Source organism: Dendrobates tinctorius, unplaced genomic scaffold (assembly GCF_039654945.1).
Source record: "Dendrobates tinctorius isolate UK_male_01 unplaced genomic scaffold, ASM3965494v1 ptg000223l, whole genome shotgun sequence".
NCBI lineage: Eukaryota > Metazoa > Chordata > Amphibia > Anura > Dendrobatidae > Dendrobates > Dendrobates tinctorius.
The window spans coordinates 1,594,952-1,609,983 of NW_027361890.1; the positions used below are offsets into that span (position 1 = coordinate 1,594,952).

The 15,032-nt window shown below is 39.7% G+C and overlaps 1 protein-coding gene across 2 annotated transcripts in view; it reads left to right on the top strand.

The window, feature by feature from the left end:
- The first annotated feature begins 465 nt into the window (after positions 1-465).
- Positions 466-15,032, top strand: part of LOC141059041 (protein-glutamine gamma-glutamyltransferase E-like) — a 141,273-nt gene continuing 126,706 nt past the window's right edge. The window contains exon 1 of one of the 2 annotated variants that reach the window (XM_073555250.1): positions 466-532. In XM_073555250.1, the coding sequence (XP_073411351.1) occupies positions 526-532 (7 nt within the window). In that variant the 5' untranslated portion in view covers positions 466-525. Of the gene's footprint in view, positions 533-759; positions 820-15,032 lie in introns of those variants that run through there. The other variant, XM_073555249.1, reaches the window with a different exon arrangement.

The following is a 15,032-nucleotide window of genomic DNA, read 5'->3' on the forward strand; positions in this document are numbered from 1 at the left end:
TATGTCAGCAGCTGCAGTGACTTGATTGAGCAATGTACACTGGTTAAAAAAAATGGTGCAGATTTATAAACACCAATTTCTGGGGTACAGATCACCAATTCACATTTTTTTTCTTATACATACAGATGAGTTGTAAAAAGCTGAGGGTTTCAGAGTAAAAAAATGTGACTCATTTTCATAGTTTTGTTTGCGACGTACTGTTCTTGAGAGCAGACTGGTGCACTACTTGTAGGGTGCATCAGCAGCAATAAAACTAGTCATTGAGTATAGGGGAACAGTAGGACATTAGTATTTACATTATTTACATTCTTCTATGTAAAGGTGATTACTAGTTTGGTAGAACAAGTTGAATGAAAGTGTATTGAACCTCACCCAGTTCATTTAAATTGTAATTAAGTTAGGAAGGAGGAGAACAGCAAGCCTCAGTTATAAATACAGCTCTGACTATGACTTGATGTCATTCCATGACTACGAGGTCCAAGTGCACAGCCTAAATCACATAAGGGCAAGCAACATACAGACGCCATGACCGGTGAGTGCAAGAGTGAGCTATCGTGAATTAAGTTACAAAGGTGACAGACAACTTTTGATGTTAATTTTTGTATTGTTTGTATTGTGCGAGTAGAAACAACCGAGATATGACTTAATAAATAAATATCGAAGTTTGGGTGTAGATTTATTTTTCTTGCCACACACACCCATCATTAACTGTATAAAGCTTGCACGTGATGCTTCTTTGGTTACATTTGTGCTATTGGTTTTGTTTGACTGCTTTACTATTGAAATACTTAGTATTGATGCTGAATACCTGGTTTCTGAGTAAGTATTGTGGATGATTCTTATGTGTACAATGAAAAAACAATATCCTAGCTTCTTCTGATTACTGTTGATGACCTTGTGAGTCAGTGATGTATAATTGAGGGCATCAAAGAAAAGTAGAGGCTTTATGGGTGTTGTGCTGTTTAGATCAGCAATGATAAAATCATCCAATCCGGCACCCAAAGATTTTGATCTTTTCTTTGATATCCTTAATATTATCCAGGCCGGTGGCAGAAGAGGGCCTCGTTGTATAGCCCCAACAACTTAGGTGAAAAGTATTTTGTCTACAATGTATTTTTCCATTGTTTTTGTGGCTTTAAGTTTCCAGTACTATCAGGTAGAATTATTGTTACCATGGTACATTAGAGAAAAATTTGCAAGGATGTGGGGGTCTCATGATAATTTCTGAATTGATGTTAAATTTATAATCTCATATTTATGACAATGACAGCACAAGTCTTTATCACGTAAACTGGAGTTATAGAGGGTTTGGTAAATCTGATGTAAATTAATCTTGTGCAAGCATAGATAGGCCCACCATGGTCTTCTAAATTCTTATCATGATAGCATGAAGCCATTGAGTTACGGGTCTTCCTCTTCACCTTGTTCTTTTTATACTTCCAAGCATGATGTACTTCTCCAGTGAATGCGGTCTTCATATGATATGTTCAAAGCAGGCAAATTGTAGCTTAGTGATACTTGTTTTAGTTTACATGTTTGTGACTGGCTTGATTTGTTTCAAAATTGATTTATGTGTTCTTCTTGCCATCCATTGCATTGATATCCTTCTCCAACACCAGATTTCGAAGGTGTCGATTCTTCTTCCACCTTGCTTCTTTATCATCCACGTTTCATATAAGTATGTTATCAATTAGAAGATCAAACTATGTATGTGCTGTGTCTTCATCATCAGTTAAATGTTCCTCGATTTGAAGACCTTGTCCAGTGACTTCATTGTTGATTTACCCATAGCTATTCTCATATTGACTTCCAATGTTGTCACTGAATCTTGAGTGATCATTGACCTGAGTAGTTTTATTGCTTTTCAACTTTCAATTTGTCGTCGTCCATCTCAAATGTGTCCTGGTCGAACTTGGCAGTAGTCAATATCTTTGTCTTCTTTATATTGAGTCTCCTTCATATATAATAGTCATATGTTTGAGCTTCTTAGGTTCACGTATGGTAAAAGTCTTTAATTCCATCTATGCTTGTTGCTATCAAAGTTGTATTGTCTGTGTATTTAAGATTGTACTGATGATTCAACCAGTAATTTTGATTCCTTCTTTTTTGGAAAGTCTAGCTTTCCTGAAAATTACTGTATTTTACGGACAATAAGACGCATCACAACATAAAATGCACCCCATATTTTGGGGTGCAAAATGGGAAATTAAAAACAAAAAAAATGGTGGTACATTTTGTAGTCCATTTTAATGGTAGCTTACTGGGAGGGCAGCAACAGTGGAACAGGTTCACAGGAAGCAGGGTCGCTGTTTCAGGAGGTTGGCAGAATAGGGTGATGCTGTGGACCCCAGGATGGGGGGAGGGGGCATCCAGGTGATGCAAGGATGAGGGCCCTGGGCTCTCATAAGATGTCGGTGCCGGTGAACAGAGTCCCCTTTACCCAATTATTTCCCTACATTGGGCTTCAGGAAAATGGAGGTGGTACATTCGCAAATTAAGATCTCTTTAGATGAGAGCTCATCTCCCGAGATCTAAATCTATGCATGCACCTCCTCCGGCTGCCATTTTCCCAAAGCCCACAGCAGGCAAATAAATGGAAAAAAGAACTCTGCTCACCGATGACTACATCTTATGAAAGCCCAGGACCTGCAGCATTGCCCTACTCCTGCCACTACCACCAGCCAGCCTCATGAAGCAGCGACCCTGCCTCTTATGACCCCGCTCCACCGCAGCCACCACCCCTCCTCGATAAGTTACCTTCGGATTATAAGATGCTCCACCATTTTTCTCCCAAAATTGGGGAAAAATTGCGTCTTATAATCCAAAAAGTATGGTAGCATCTGCCTATAAATTGAAGAGAAATGGTGACAGGATGCCTTGTCTGACTACTCACCCTACTGTGAACAATCCCATGTCACCATGTCAAGTTTGGACTGTTGCTTCTTGGTTGATGTAGAGCAGTGGTTTCCAACCTTTCTGACCTTGAGAGCCACATTCAGCTTAGACAGAGGGGCACGAGCCACATCCAGCTCCCATCTCCTTCAAAGTAGTGTCAACCAAAGCCCCCATTACAAGTATAGTGATAACCAAAGCTTTTCCACAGAAATCACTCCAAAGCAGTACACTGAGATCCAGGGGTTCCCACAATAGCCCCATTCAGTATTCTCCCATCAAGGACTCCCAGCACACTGTTTCATCCAGCTTTGAGCACCTCCTCTAACAGGTAGTACCATCCTCCAGCGTAGCATACCTAAAACATCTCTAAACCCCTAAGACCAGTATATGTGCATCCACATCAGCACTTCTGTGCCTTGCTACCCACAAAATTCACCATTTTGAGATGTACTCTTCATACCTGTTTGCTAGACCTGGACCTAATGAACCAAGCTGGCAGACAGTCGTGAGCCACAATTCATGGGACCGCGAGCCACATGTGGCTCTCGAGCTACAGGTTGGGGACCCCTGATGCAGAGGTTCCTAATGAAACTGATCAGATGGTTCGGCACATCCATATCCTTCATGGTTATCCAAATTTTCTGGTGATTAACATAATTGTATGGTTTATTTTAGTCAATGAAGCAAGTAGTATTTTGCTGGCATGAAATATGAGTGCACAGTGTGATAGTTTACAGGTGGAGGCATCTCCCTTCCTCTGAATATAAATAAAACCTGATCTTGTCTAGTCCTTTGACTGTTCATCAGTTGTACATACTTGTTGACCCAGGTGTGTAATTACAACAACTCCTGCTTCAGATGACTGTATTAGCTCTACTGGAACATTGTCACATCCAAGCACTTTGTTGTTTGTCAGAAGCTTTGTTAAAGCAACAACTTCGTTTTTCAAGAAGTTTAACTTTCTATCATTTCCAATTACAGCTTCTTCCTGTGTCACTAAGGTGCTCTGTGTACTCTTTTCATCTTTCCTTGATCTGTTGTGGGTCAATTAGTTTGCCCCTGTATGTGTCTTTTAAATAAAAAAAACATAATCAGGCACTCATAAAGTTGCATCAAATTTTCTTTAACTTTAATAAGATTCACAAGCCACAAATGAAAATAGTGACATTTCGGTCAACAAAACCTACTTCAGATGGTTTGCAGTCAGAGTACTGTGTGGAATAGCGCTATGTGGTATAGGGATATGCTGAGCAGGAAATTTGCACAAATCTCCTGGACAGCATATCCCTTGCAACTTTAAAAGAGCTGGATTCTGTTTCCTATTTGAATGATGTTCTATTCGGGCACCATGTCCTTATACAGAGTGACGCATAATCCAGTTGTATGTTGTTGTCTTTCAACATGCCCACTCTTGGTTGAAGCATTGGTCATATCTCTTTGATCTTTAGGTATGCCTTCTTGGTTTTGACCCTCAGATGTTCACTTTCTATCTCTGTATGTTTCTCTTAGTAATTACATTCTTTGCTTGAATGGCTCGCTAGTCTTTTACTAATGTTGACTGCATGCTACTTGTTACATTTTGCTTTTGCAATTCGTTTTCTTCGACAATCTTTAGGGTCTTTCCTGTTAAGCATCGCTGTGGGAAGTCTCTTATGCCTTATTGTATTACTAATTTCTTCAGTAACAGTAGCCTTTATATGTGTCCATAATTCCACAAGCTTCTTTCACTTACTTCAATAGAGTAAGTTAGTTTGAACATCAAAAGATTGAAATAGTTGCACGCATTTGAAATACATGTGTCTTTGAGATACAGTGATCATTTGATATATAATATCAAGATACTAACCTTGTATCTAAAATTCACAAGCTGTAAAATGCCTCATTACAGTTTGTGAGCTACAACAGACTTCTGACAAACAACATATTTTGCCAAGGGAAAAAGCCATCAGTTGGCAAATTTCTCTAAAACAAGCAAATGCAGTATTACATTAGTTAATCCAATTCAGCAAGAGCTATTGCATTTTAGTAGTTCATAAAATAGGGTCCTGATTGAATAGCCATGATATGTCATATGAACAGAGGTAATACTGATGGTACAACTAATTTAATAGAGTATTTGGTCGAACATACAGTCATTAAAAATGATTGCATATTACTAGTCTGACTGCTACAACCCCATGACCATTGGAACAAAGGTGCTTCAGCAGTAGTTACATACTGTTTAATGAATAGAAATTGTAAGGAACAAAATTTGAAGTCTATGACAATGAAAAGCCTTGATCACACATATTTACGTAATTTACAACCTCCGCCAATTACATTACTTAACAAAATCAAACAGAAAAACATAGGCTTAAATTACAAACACTAACCCAAAGAAAATTTATAGAGATGTAATATGTAATCTTATTTATTAACAGTATGGAGTAGGTGTGGATGTTAAGTCTTCTTTATGGAGCTGACAGCACTTGGATTTTAATACATTCAAAAATCCTGGGATTATGTATTTCTTAGTAGAATAAAATGTGCAGTCAATCCTCTGAATATTTTTTTTCCACTGGGATTTATGAGAGAGAAGATATTTATCTTACCATTTTTGAGCTTTTTTGCTACACTTAGCTTCATTATTTGCAAAGGTGCCTATAAACATTAGATTTATTAGATTTTAACTGACATAAATGAATAACATCAACCAAAATGTTCACAGTCTGTTACCATATAGAATCAAGGTGGCCGTGTTTGAATTTGTAGATCGAAAGTCGGGAAAAATATATGTAGCTGAAAGGCCCCAAAAAAGAATTTTCGCTTGTCACCGATTGTCATTGAACTTGCATGGCCAACATGAACTAAAAGGTGTATTGGTACGAGTGTGGGATGATTGTTTGCCAATTGTGTTTTCTACTACTGCTACTTTCATCTAATGTTTCAGAACAACATGATCACAAATATGTCAACAGACCAAACAAAATGATGAGGAAATATCCATTTGCAATAAATCTAGTTTGCTCACATGGCTACCAACATGATCACAAATAAATCGACAAACCAAACTATGCGACTAGGAAAAATCCATCTGGGATATTTTTTTACTTATTCCCACAGTGGGACTAAGTAAAAAAGCGAAAACAGGACAGTAAAAATGTAAAAAAACAAACAAAAAAAACAGAAGCACACAAATCATGAAAAGCCGTTTTGCCACACAAAATGCAGCGTTTGTGATAAAACAAAATTAGACACGAAAAAGTACACTTAATTGGTATCGCTGTGTCCAGAGAACGACCTGCTCAATAAAAATGGCACATTATTCATTCCATTTGGCAAACACCATTAAAAAAATAAATAAAAAACATGCCAAAAATGTTGATTTTTCATCATACTGACTCACAAAAAAGTGAATAAGAGTCATATTTAAAAAAATAAAAAACTACAAACAGTAAAAAGCAATCAGTAACATGGCTTATATGACAAAAAAATAAAAAGATACAGCTCTCAGAATATGATGATGCAAAAACAAATTAATTTTTGTAAAATATTGTATTTACTCTGTAAAAATAGCAAGCATAAAAATAATATAAATCTGGTATCTCTGTAATCGTGTGGGTAAAAGTAGTAAGTTTCATTGGTGAACGGCACAAAAAAATAAAAAATAAAAACAATAAAAGAATTGCTGGTTTTTGTTCATTCGGTGTCTGAAAAATCTAAATAAAAACAAATCAAAAAATATTATGTTCCCCAAAATGGTACCAAAAAAATCTGCAACTCGCCCTGTAAAAAATAAGCCCTCATACAGCTTAGTTTACATAGCTATGTAGCTATATAGGTTGAAAAAAGACCTAGGTCCATCAAGTTCAACCTTTCTCCACCAATGACAAAAAATAAAAAAAGTTACAGCTCTCAGAATATGATGACAAAGAAACAACTAGTTTTTATAAAAAAAAAGCATTTTTACTGTGTGATAAAAGCAAAACCTTAAAAAAAACTATATATAGCTGGTATCGCTGTAATCACAAAGACCCCAAAAATAAATCTGCCTTATCACTTACATCACACGGTAAACTGCGCAAAAATAAAATTAAGAACTATCCTTATATTGCTGTTTATTTGTTCATACTACATCCCAAAAATCAAAAATTTATCCTGCGCTCTCTGCTGGGTTCCTACATGGCAGTTTCCATATAAATTCCCTAGAACCATGATTCATATGTGGGGAAGAGGACTCTCAGGCAGTGACCGGGCAGATACCCAGGGGACCGCCATCAGGGTTCCTGAGGGAATGATACTGGGAGGACAGTAAAGGGGGAGACTTGTCTGAAGTTGTCAGGGAAACAGGGGGTGGGGCAAGGATAAAAGGAGCAGGGGGCGCACTGAAGTGGCAGTTGGGAGAGAGTGTGACAACAGGCAGGAAGCCGTGTGAGACAGAGAGGACCGAGGGAGCGGACGGTGTGGTCTGGAGGGACCGACATGGGTCTGTGAAAGGAAAGCTGCGCACTCACCGACAAGTGACATGTGAGGGACTCTCACCCGCGGCCGCTCCCCGCATACAGACGCATAAAGCCGCCCCGCTGTTTACCGCCCTGCTGTGACAAGTCCGTGACCTCCAGTGACCGCTGCGACTATAGACCATTCCGTTACAGCGGTCAGGACACTGCCCCCCTGCCTTCTCCCACAGTTGCGTCCCTGTCATCACCAGCCCCTGGGGGCGCCACCTCGCTACAGGCGGCCGTAGAGGCCCCCGTCCAGTTTGCTAAGGGACCCTGAGCAGAGGTTGGTGAACGGTTATATTTAGAGACAGCGTCATAACTCCGCGGTGAGACGAGAGCCGCAAGGAGACGCCTGTTGCGCCCATCGGCATCGTTTCTTCAGGGCCTGTTGCGCCCCACCGGCATCGTTTCTTCAGGGCCTGTTGTGCCCCACCATCATCGTTTCTTTAGGGCCTGTTGCACACCACCGGCATCGTTTCTTCAGGCCCTGTTGCGCCCCACCGGCATAGTTTCTTCAGGGCCTGTTGCGCCCCACCAGCATCGTTTCTTCAGGGTGGGCCTGTGGCGCCCCACCGTCATCGTTTCTTCGGGGCCTGTTGCGCCCCACCAGCATCGTTTCTTCAGGGTCTGTTGCGCCCCACTGGCATCATTTCTTCAGGGCCTGTTGCGCCCCACCAGCATCGTTTCTTCAAGGGCATGTCAAGCCCAGTTTCATCCCGGAATATCGAGGCGTCAAGGCAGCCTCATCAGCGACCTCTACGCGGCCACGCCTGTGATCCTGACAGATCCCTGGAAGGATAAGTTACTATAGGAGATAAGGTCCCCCAGTTTGGTCATACGTGGCCTATAGCACCCGGGCCAACCGGGTTAGTTGCATTTACCATAAGAAAGTGTTGTTAGGTTTGTTGAGCCCCTGCGTGGACTGGTTGTTGTTAACGCTTTCTGTTTGCTCAATATAACCCCTGCGGCTACAGTTTATAAAAGTTATTTCCACAAACCACACTCAGTCTCGTGTCTCGTCACTGCATCCTGCGAACCTGCTGAACCCTACACATACACAACTGCAGAACCACTCACTTATGGGGCAGATGGAGTCACCTTTGACTGGTCTAAGTTCTTGTGGTGTCCCATCTTTTAGACATCTTTTTAGCACATAATTGTAGATGACCACTGATCTGTGCATGTCTAAAAAGATGTCTACCACTGGAGCAGACACCAAAAGGAGTATGAAGTGTCTCCATCTGACTTATGGTGGGATTTTCTTTTGGGGGTTTCATCTGAATAGAATTTTTGTGGGATTTACATCAAAACCCCGACATAAGTGTTCAGCATTGGACACAAGAATATGATCCCAGTGATCAAAAATTTTATGTATCTCAAAATGTTACCAATAAAAACCCTAATTTATCTTGCACAGTTGATTTCCCCAACTTATACTCAGGAGAAAATGCACAACAAATTTTAAGGTCCATTTTCTCCTGTTACCCTTGTGAAAATAAATTTGGTGCTAAAGTAAAATTTTGATGAAAATGTCTTCCTTCCACATTGCTTTGGTTCCTGTGATGCACCTGAAGGGTTAATAAACTTTCATGTGCTTTTGAGTACTTTGAGTGGTGCAGTTTTTAGAATGGTGTCACTTTTGAGTATTTTCTGTCATATAAGCACCCCAAAGTAACTTCAAATGTGATGTGGTCCCTAAAAAAATGGTTTTGTAAATTTTGTTGGAAAAATCAGAAACTGCTGATCAACTTTTAACCCTTGTAACTTCCTAACAAAAGAAATATGTTTAAAAAATGATGCAGATGTAAAGCAAATATGTGGGAAATGGTATTAATTAACTATTTTGTGTAAAATAACTTTCTGATTTAAGGACATAAGTATTAAAAGTTTTAAAATTGTTAAATTTCTGAAATTTTCGCCAATTTTCAATATTTTCACAAATAAACGCAAGTCATATTGAACAAATTTAATCACTATTATGATAATACAATATGTACAATATGTTATGAAAAACCTTCTCAGAATCAGTGGGATCCGTTGAAGCATTCCAGAAGTATTGCCACATAAAGTAACACCAGTCATATTTAAAAAATTTGGTCTGGTTATTAAGGTCAAATATGGCTTGGTCACTAAGGGGTAAAGTTAGCTTGTAGATTTATATATATCAACAAACCTGTATTATAAAAAGCATCGATATTTGTAAGAGCCCCCCATCTGGTATACAGCAGTGGCCCAGAAGCAAGAGTGTTTTTTGAATTCTACAGTTCCATGAAGACTCAACAGTAGGGTTGAGCAGACACATGGAAGTTCGGGTACCGAAAGTCCAATGTTCGGTTGGTGTACCAGAACCGTACCCAAACTTAAACCCGAAACTGAATTTCTCTCTCTCTTCCTCAGACTTCCCCCCGGAATACCGAACTTTAAAGCATACTTCTGGGAGAAATCCATGTTCAGAGTTTAGTACTGGACAGTTACTGTCCGGTATGGACCCAATCTTTTAAGTTTGGATTGGCTCATCTCAACTCAACAGTTCTTTCCTTAATTCTAACTTTAATATCCCTCTTTTAATCCCAAGACATTTCTCGTCAGGAAGCTAAGAAAAGCATAGACCATTCTCAAACAAAATTGTCTGAGTCTCTCTAATGCCCAAATGTTATATCATAGATGAAACTAAAAACATTAGAATAGTAGGTCCAAACTGCACCATTAAATAAACACTTGTTAATGCAATCCCCCATCTTACAGATAGGGAATATATTAGCATATTGGGAAAAACTTTGAAAAGCTCAATTCATTGAATTTAGGGTGGCTGCCCCCATAGAGAATGAATGCAGTAGGGGGTCAAGCATGCACACTTCTGTTCTATTCAGGACAGGGCTATAAATCAGATACTCAGAAGTAAACTAGTTTTTTTTACTATACCAAGAATAGTTCAGTAACTTGATTTTTGAGGAATTACCCATTAAGTTAAATATGTTGGAAAAAGCAGATTGACACTTCATCTACACAATATAAACCTGTTAGTCCATAAATTAATAGCAGGTTGCACAATACATAGTTCAATAAGTTTGTCAAGTGTGCCAATTATGTGGCATATGGATGTGTCCTGTGGGTGGAATAAAGAACAATCACATATTTTAAAAATTACGCTCAGCAAATCTGTGAACTAAATAGATGAGATCATAAAAGACAACATCACATGTCATTAGGATAAGATTAAAAAAACAAAGAATACAAAGTAAAAAAAATCCATTAATTCATCTGAATAGGTTTGGATTTAGCCACTTTAAAGCTGCTTAGTATGTTATGCTATACTATGGGACTTATTAAAAAAATATTGGTGAGAGCCATGCAAAAAATATTGAAGTTTTGAAGTGATAGGACATAAAAACACCATATAAATCCAAAAAAGTGAAGAAAATAAATAGACATGCTGCACAGGGTACTACATATTTTACAAAAATACACCATTTCGCTGCAATTTATTAAAATCATTTTCTAAGAGATTTCCCATATTTAAGTAAGATTCATACAGATGTGAAGTAAAAGTTGCACTGTGTAATAAAGATCAAAACACAGGGATCTCAGTCCTACTGGATATGATTTGAGATGTGTGATTTACCATAGTTAGTTCTGATAAAAGTGTCAATAATAGGGCCAATCCATCTTTGCTAGTGTGCCTTTTTGGTCTGGTTTCTTTGTGTTAGAGGCTTGTTTTTTGCTTGAACCACATTCATCTTTTCATTTGCACCCTTTTTAAAGTGACTAAAGTTACTGTTTTTGCGTTCCTCTTTGTTTTTTTTTTACGTTTGCTATTCTGAGCTGACTATAGGCTTTCTGGATTTTTACAGCTTTTTTAATCAAATACCAATTTTTGAAAAGTCGCAAAATTCTTGTTCGGATGTATTCCAGCTATCCTCCTCGGTCTTAGTTATTTTATGTGCACACTTTTATGTGACACTTTATGAAAGGCAACTAATTGTATAAAAAAGTGGAAAAAAAGGCAAAAATAATGATGAGTTTGGAGCAAAAAAGGCATCGAATGCCACTGGACAATAATGAATCAGGGACATTCTGTGCATATCTAAGGAAAAGGAAAAACATTGATTAGTCTTTTTATATTTGAATCCCGGCGGCTGCATGATTTGTGGCTGTTCCAAGCAGTTAAAACTGGTTTGAATCACTGACTGGTAACCAACTTACGATTTAATAAAAAAAATGCTTTGTCCCAATTAATTTGCACAGCTCTGTAGTTTTTTATTTTATTTTAGTTTATATTTCATTATTGTATAATTATACATGAGCATTTTTGAGTCTAGCAAGAGCCGGGCTAATAAAATTCTTATAGTAATACCAGACAGAAAAACTTTCAAAAACGATTTTATCCATCCTGGTGTAAGGAGGTGGTAGAGACCCTCGGCTGATCCTTCTTTCCTTCCCCATGCATCATTAATGCAATGCTGTTAGTTATGTGCTGTGTTTGTCTTACTATTCTACCATAGTGTATTGTCTTGTATACAGCTAAGAGACAGTAAGAGGTTAATGAAGGGGCCTGGGTAAGCAGCGTCAACGGGATAGGAAGTCCCTGTCTGTAGGGCAGTGCCCGGGCAGGCTGGCCCATGGCAGGACGTGCTTCCCTGCTGGGAGCGTACCAGACCCCATGGAGGGAACAGAGCTGTCAGAGGACTGTCGGGCAGCAAGAGTAGGCACAAGGACTGTACATGTGCCCACCAAGACACTTTTAGCTCCAGGGAGTGGACAGGGAGCCACTGCCTTTGCTTCTGCAGCAGTTGCTGAAGGAGCAGCACCTATGAATAGGGACAGGTCAGGAATTGTACTTCGTTCTCTACTTCATCTTTACTAACCCCTTAATGACTGAAGCTTTTTTCGGTTTTACGTTTTTGTTTTTCGCTCCTCTTCTTTCCAGAGCCATAACTTTTTTATTTTTCCGTCAATATGGCCATGCGAGGGTTTATTTTTTGCAGGATGAGTTGTACTTTTGAACGACATAATTGGTCTTAGCATGTAGTGTACTCGAAAACAGGAAAAAAAATTCCAACTGCGGTGAAATTGCAAAAAATGTGCAATCCCACACTTGTTTTTTGTTTGGATTTTTTGCTAGGTTCACTAAATGCTAAACCTGACCTGCCATTATGATTCTCCAGATCATTATGAGTCCATAGAGACTAAGCATGTCTAGGTTCTTCTTTCTCAAAGTGATGAAAAAAAATTCCAAAGTTTGCTAAAAAAAAAAAAGTGTGCAATTTTCCAAGACCTGAAGCGTCTCCATTTTTCGTGATCTCGGGTTGGGTGAGAGTTTATTTTTTGTGCACTGAGCTGATGTTTTAATAATACCACTTTTGTGCAGATATGTTCTTTTGATCATCCGTTATTGCATTTTAATGCAATGTCGGAGCGACCAAAAAACGTAATTCTGGGGTCTCGATTTTTTTTTCTCGCCACGCCGTTTAGTGATCAAGTTAATCCTTTTTTATTGATAGATAGGGCGATTCTGAAGGTGGCGATACCAAATATGTGTATGTTTGATTTTTTTTATTTTATTTTGAACTAGCTGAAGAGCTCGGCGCTACCCGGGCATAATAACTAGCTACGGTTAGTTATAACAAATTATAACGATTATTTCTATATATATAAAGCTGAGTGTAGAGCCCCGCCCATTCCGCATAGCCACATTCACTATAATATCCCACATCATCCCATCAGCCAGAGCCACCGGACTACTACCCCTAATATCCCACATCATCCCATCAGCCAGAGCCACCGGACTACTACCCATAATATCCCACATCATCCCGTCAGCCAGAGCCACTGGACTACTACTCCTAATATCCCACATCATCCCGTCAGCCTGGAGTCAGAACCAGAGAGCTGAGTGGAACGGTCCTAACTTCCATACTGGGGATCCCTTTAAGAGAGGCCTGGCGTCAGAACCAGAGCGCTGAGTGGATTTGCCCTGACTTCCATAACAATAATCCCTTTAATAGAAGCCTGGGGTGAGAATCAGAGCGCTGAGGGATTTACCCTAACTTTCATATTAGAGATCCCTTTAAGAGAGGCCTGGGGTCAGTACCAAAGTGCAGAGTGGATTTTCCCTCACTTCCATACCGAGGATCCCTTTAAGAGGGGACTTGGGTCAGAACAAGAGCGCTGAGTGGATTTGCCCAAACTTCCATACCGGGGATCCCTTTAAGAGAGCCTGGGATCAGAACCAGAGCGCTGAGTGGATTTGCCCTGACTTGCATGCCAATGATCCCTTTAATAGAACCCTGGGGTCAGAATCACAGTGCCAAGAGATTAGCCGTTACTTCCATACAGGAGATCCCTTTAAGAGAGCCTGGGGTCAGTACCAGAGCATTTGAAAGCAATTGCACTGACTTCCATACTGGTGATCCCTTTAAGAGAGGCCTGGGGTCAGAATTAAAGTGATGGATGGATTTTCCCTCACTTCCATACCGAGGATCCCTTTAAGAGGGGACTTGGGTCAGAACAAGAGCGCTGAGTGGATTTGCCCTAAATTCCATACCAATGATCCCTTTAAGAGACCCTGGGGTCAGAACCACAGAGCTGAGTGGAACTGTCCTAACTTCCAAACCGGGGATCCCTTTAAGAGAGGCCTGGGGTCAAAACCAAAGTGCTGGATGGATTTGCTTCCATACCAATGATCCCTTTAAGAGGGTAGATGTGCCTATGGGATGGAGGATGTGTGATGGGTATATGGGCACGGGAGGGGGGATTCACTTCTGTCATGTGCTCTCTGCTCCTTTCAGGGGGGCAGACAATGGCTGGGAGCTTATGTTCACAGGGATGCTATATTTCTCCCACCATGTCAGTGTCTGCTGAGGTGTTGTCAAGTGGGAAAACTGTTGGTCATAGCAACCAATCACAGCTCAGCTTCTTTTAACCAGCTCTGATGAAATGAGAGATGCTTAGTGATTGTTTGCAAGGAAAACTGCTGCTCATAGCAACCAATCACAGCTCAGCTTCTTTTGAACAGCTCTGGTGAAATGAAAGATGCTTCGTGATTGGTTGGTGATACACACACACACATTCATTTTTATATATAGAGATGGGGCGAAAGGGGGGTGATTTGAACTTTTATGTTTTTATTTTTTAAATATTTTTAAACGCATTTTTCTTTAACTTTTGGCATGCTTCAATAGCTTACATGGGAGGCTAGAAGCTGCCATAGCTGGATCAGCTCTGCTACATAGAGGCGTTGCTCAGATCGCCTCTATGTAGCAGAATTACTGCATTGCTATGATTTAACTTTTCAGTAAAAAGCTGGAAAGAAATAAAAGTGCAATAGGGTCTTATCTGGGTATTAGGAGATAAATTCTATTCATATTTACTCACCAGATAGAGCCCTGACATAGGCTCATAGAAATGTAAGCTGCTTCAGATCCACCCGTCTCCTCGTGACCAGCCAGAGTAAAAAAAAGTGCTAAAAAGGTGGATTCTTCTCTGTGCCCCTTGAAAGATAAAAGTCCAAATAGATAATCCAATAAAAATTTGGCTTTATTCAACGCATTTCGGAGCACTATGACTCCTTCATCAGGAAACCACAATAGTATGTACCAATACTAGTTGGTACATACTATTGTGGTTTCCTAATGAAGGCATCATAGTGCTCCAAAA